Below are 4,946 nucleotides of genomic sequence, written 5' to 3'. Positions count from 1 at the left end.
CAGATCAGCGCACGTAGATGTTGAGAGCGATGGGCCGAAAATCCAATTCAGTGCAAGTCCCCGACTTGAGGCTGCTTTTCCCGGGACAGGGGAGAGGTCTGAAAAGGAAAAGGGGGTAAACCCGAGCCAGAGCCGAGCGCCTTTGGTGTGGCAGTTCCTTGCGTTTCTTCCCGCTTGGCAAGGATGCCCGCTTTGCTTCACCGAACCACACAAGAGTTGCGGTGCGAAGGGGCTGTGGAGATGAGCTCTCAAAGCCGGGTCAGCAAGAGCGGGGGGCCCACGGGCCTGTCCAAAGGGGCCTCCAGGCAGGCCCCCCACACGGGCCGGTGGACTGCAGCCGGGCGGCGGCCAGCAGCACAGTGATGTGACAATGCGGCAACACGATGATGCAACAATGTGCAACTGCTCTATATAGCTGCTCGCTGCGAGACCGGCTGACGTGACCGCAGCTGGGTGCCTCTCGAGCAAGAGGAGTCAGCACAGGGTCGCAGCTCCTGAGGAGCTTTTGGAAGGAGCTGTGGAGCACTGTCTCACTGCTGGCGTCCGAAAGGCGGACGCACTGCTGAGTGCGCTGGGAAAGAGGAGAGAGGTGAGCAGCGGGCCGATGGAGAGGGCTCAGCCGGGGAGCCTGGGACATGGCGGGGGGCCTGCTCTGGGGCCTGGGCACGTGCCCTTCCTTGCAACTGCCGTGCAGGAGCTTCTTGAGCTAGCGCCTGAGTGTCTCTTGTCTTCCTAGGTCGGGCACAGAAGACAGCACTGGGAGAAGGAGCTACTGGGCTGATGGAGCCTGAGCTGCTGGACCTCCCCCTCGGGGTCAAGATCCCTGTGGTGCCCGGCTCCAAGCCTGTCTTCAGCAGGGCAAAGCTGGGGGAAAAGGTAAAGGAAGTAGAGAGGGCTAGACAAGCTCTCTTCTTGGACGGGGTCCCCGTCACGCAGAGAAGTTCTTGCGGCCACCCGCTCTGCAGCGGGAGCTGCAGCCCTTCCATCGCACAGGGCTGGGGAGTCGAGGGAAGCTCCTGGCTCCGTGGTGCCCAGAGAAAGGAGGACTTGCCCATAGCGGTGCTCCAGGCTGCCCAGAGCTGGCTGGAGAAGAGTGTTGGTGTCAGGTCTTCCAACCACCTTTGCCTTTCCACAAGGACCGCTTGGCACCTCTGGGGAGCGCAATCCCTTTTTGCAAGCAGAGTGAATTGCCAGAGGGCGAGACGTGGCTGTAGGCGACATTTCAGCTTAGCTCCTTACAGGTGCAGGACCGGGCGCAACCCTCGCACCCCTGCCGTAATCAGCTCCTTGTGTTCCCACAGCAGCAGTCGATAGGCACCAGAGAGAGGATGTGGGCACAGGGTTGGTTTCTTCTCCGCTGGAGAGTCTCTGAAGTAGAGAGGTCTTTCCTCTGGCTGGGACGTAGGCCAGCAATTAGCCTGTAGCGGGGAGGTTTGAAAAGGCCATCCTGCGTGCGTGAGGAGCTCGCAAGCGCATTGGTCCCTGCTGCTCTCTCCTGCCCCATTCATACTCTGGACCATCTCTCTTACAGCTTCACCGGCCCTCAGGCTATTTTGACCTGGGCGATCCCTACTGTCGCCTAACGAGCACAGAGTACAACAGCCTCCATGACCCGCATCTGCAGGCCTACTACAAACGCAAAGACAACCTCCGGAGGCTGAAGAAAGAGGGTTACGTCACCAGCGACGGCAAAGTAGGTTTGGGCGTCGCTGGGCTGGGAAAAACGGTTCCCTCCGCGCGGGGTTCCCTGAGCACAGAGGCGGCGTACGCACAGCAGCAGCTCCCCTCCCGCTGGGTTCGGGCTCTTTCGGGGAAGGCAGGCTGCGTAGCTGGCTTGACAGTGCTCGGGTGATTTCTCCCCTCGTCTCTCCATAGGTGGTTTGCACTCTGAAGGAGTTCAACGAGTACAGGCAGTATCTGACCAGGCTCAAGCTGGAGGCAGAGAAAATGGCCAGGCAAGAAAAGGTAGGCAAAGCGGAGTGCTGGCGGACACCTGTCAGCGGCACGGTGCCGAGGGCTGGGGCTTGACTTGCTGCATCTCGGGGAGGCGGTCAGCGCGGAGGAGGAGGAGAGGGCTGTGCTGGTGGGCCGGGCACTGTGGCGGCAAAAGTACTAGCCGGCTCGGAGCTGAGCTAGCGCAGGGTGCTGGCGTGGGCACAGGCAGGAAGGTCGTGTGCAAGCAGGCTCCGTCCTGAGGGAAGCCCTTCTGCCCTCGTCGCGCGGCCGAAGCAGAGCGCTGGCCTGGGCCCGCGCGAAGCCTGAGCGCGCGGGGGCGTGAGCGCTTGTCCAGGCAACAGCGAGCCACAACCTGGTGTCACCTTTCAGGAAAGGCTTCGACCGCACGTGGCCAAACCAAAGGATGCCCCCAAACTGCCAGGAGAGAGCGACGCTTCGTGCCCGGGACAGCGGCCGCTGCAGCCTCGCAAACCATCTTGCCCACCTCCACCCAAAAGCAGAAGGAGCTCCCTCAAATCGGGGCGATGCGCAAGAGGGAAAGCAGCTGTGGATGAGAGCCAAACCTGCTCCCAACCTGAGCTGGGACAGGAAGGTGCCAAGCTGCCCAGGAGGGTTAGCAGTGACGCTGACTCCAAGAGGAAGCCATACGTCACGGCAGGCAGCGCGTTCACAGCTGCGTCTGAACAACAAAGTGCCACAGATGCCCAGCAGCTTGAAGAGGTGGTTGAGACTGTGGTGCACCAAGTGTTGGAGGTGGTGAAGGGTCCTCGGGATGAGTCAATCTCCATCTTAAGGAGAGTTGCCCTGGAGATCAGAGGAAGACTGCGTGCCAGCACCGGAAGAGCAGAGACTTCTCCCCGGAATCGCTGGCAGGAAATTGTACTGGTGGGCAAAGAGCTTGTAGTGACCGTGCTGGAGGGCGTGGGGGAGCGTTTGGCATCCAGCAGGTGCAAAGCATCTGAGCCAGGGCCGGCAACCAGGTGGAAGGAGCAGCCTGTTGCCAGAGGAGCCACCCGAGCGGGCAAATGCAAGGAAGAGAAACCAGGGCAAGCTGAAGGAGCAGCTTCCCACAGAGCACCTGCACAGGCCTGCCTTGACAAACTCACCAGAAGAATTGTTGACAGTATTTGCTCCACCTTGGAATGCTTTGTAGCTTCTCTATTTGAACGAGAATTTAGCTGCAAATATTCCAAAATCATGGAGCTTCTCGAGGGAATTTGCTCCAACGGACGGCCGCAGCCATTCCAGAGGCCTTTCTCAAGGCAGGGCATGGAAGCAGGACAAGCACTCCCCAGAGCATCTGAAGGGCAGAGCCTGGAAGCAAGCAAGGCAGCAAAGCGTCCTGCCTTACAACCGCTGCCAAATACAAGCGCTGCTGATGTCTCGCGACCGAGTCGCACGACTGCCAGGAAGAGCGTCCCAAACGCCGTCTCCAGAGATCAGCAGCGCCATGCAGAACAGCCTGCATATGCCAGAACCACGGGCCCTGAGGTTCTTGGAGTGGCGGAGAAGAAGTTAGAGAGGGAAACGAAGCCAAAGCCAACAGCCTTAGCCCCGACTTTGGCTATAAGGACCACTGCAAGTCGGATCATTGACTCCGTACTAGAGCGGATCTGTCAACCGGGGCCTGCGCTGACCCCTGAGCTGAACTGGGGAAGGCGCGTTGCAAAACCGCCCACGCCACGTGACGGAAAGGGGAGCTGTCCCGCTGAGGACGCCCTCCCCTCCACGGGCCCACGGCTTTCCAGACAGCCCGTCCCTCCGGCGGGTCCCAAGCCCCCTGCCCAGACAGGAGCACAGCGCAGATCAGCGCACGTGAAGCGCTTCCCTGAGGCGAGCCCCAGCTGCCCGTGTCAGAAACGAGGGCGTTAGCTGGGAGGCTTGTGGACGCTGTCCTGAGGAGGTGTGCGGCAAGAGAGGCGTAGAGCCCCTGGGCAGCTCCAGCAGGCAGCAAACACAGACTTTGCAGCCTTGTGCTGGCAATAAAGAGTTTACTCCCAAGTGCTTGCTTGTGCTTAGCTTCATTCGAGCCAGGCCATACTGTGTCTGGGCATTTTCCCTGCCCTAAGCTGTCTCATCTTCAAGCAGCCCGTGCCAAGGCTCATCCCAAGGGGAGTGGTGGGAGCAAGCCCCTCTCTAAGGGGAACTCACCACCCTGCTGTGCCACAGGCTTGGTTGGCCTTTGACGGTCTCCCATGCAGCATCCCCTGGGGAAGGGAGGCCTTCAGTCCCACAAGGAGACAAGCCAAAGAGTTGACGGTGAAGGGGAAATTCAAACTAACTGCTCAGCAGCGGTCATCTGTGGCACGAGGGAAGGCGGCCCCACTGCCAGCAGGGCTTAAACTTGAACAGGCTTACGGAAATAAAGGTCAGGCTGGCGGCAGGGGGGCGCAACCCCCCACACCCCCACACCTCCCCATCCAGCCCCTCTCTCTCCCAGGCTAAAGGAGTCCTTCTCTCCTGGCTGCCAAACCAGAGTTCCCTCCTGTTCCCTGGCAAGACGGTCAGCATGCAGAGAGGGAGACGCTCGCTGCAAGCAGCTAGATCTGCTCCCGAGCAGCTTGGCTGACACTGTGAGCAGCCAGCCCATTGGACCCTCTTCTCAGTCACGTCAGCACCAGAAAACACCAGCAGCCAAAACATCTTCCCTCTGCCACTCCAGCCCTGCAAGGTCACTCTTGATTCTCTTCTTAGTTTTCTTCTGTGGGGTGGGTTTTTTCCTCTCTTTTTCATGCCCTGTCCTGGATTGGAATGGCAAAACCACGTTACATTTGGGGGAGAACATGTTGGCAAGTAAGCTGGCTGTGAGGACGGAGGCAGGCAGCGCTGCATTCCTCTGCCACCTCTGCACATCGGCCCCTGCCGAGCCTTTCGGCAGAGACCTCCTTCCTCCCGCCCTCGCTGAGCTCCTGAAGTTTGCCGCTGTGAACTTCAGTGGATTTCTTTGCAGGGATGTCGCCACGCTCGTAACACGCAGGCTATCCCAGCTG

The 4,946-nt window shown here is 60.0% G+C and overlaps 1 protein-coding gene across 1 annotated transcript; it reads left to right on the top strand.

Annotated features, from left to right (window-relative positions):
- Positions 1 to 765: 765 nt before the first annotated feature.
- On the top strand, positions 766 to 2,209 carry LOC129200439 (fibrous sheath-interacting protein 2-like). The gene is made up of 2 exons (XM_054811795.1): positions 766 to 876; positions 1,532 to 2,209. Exons 1-2 carry the CDS (start codon positions 781 to 783, stop codon positions 1,850 to 1,852), a joined length of 417 nt encoding a protein of 138 aa, XP_054667770.1. The 5' UTR covers positions 766 to 780; the 3' UTR covers positions 1,853 to 2,209.
- The last annotated feature ends 2,737 nt before the right edge of the window (positions 2,210 to 4,946 follow it).

The sequence above is a fragment of the Grus americana genome, unplaced genomic scaffold (genome assembly GCF_028858705.1).
Source record: "Grus americana isolate bGruAme1 unplaced genomic scaffold, bGruAme1.mat scaffold_128, whole genome shotgun sequence".
NCBI classification, from domain to species: Eukaryota; Metazoa; Chordata; class Aves; order Gruiformes; family Gruidae; genus Grus; species Grus americana.
Note: the sequence above shows the minus strand (reverse complement) of the source record. Positions and strands in the feature narration are given on the sequence as shown.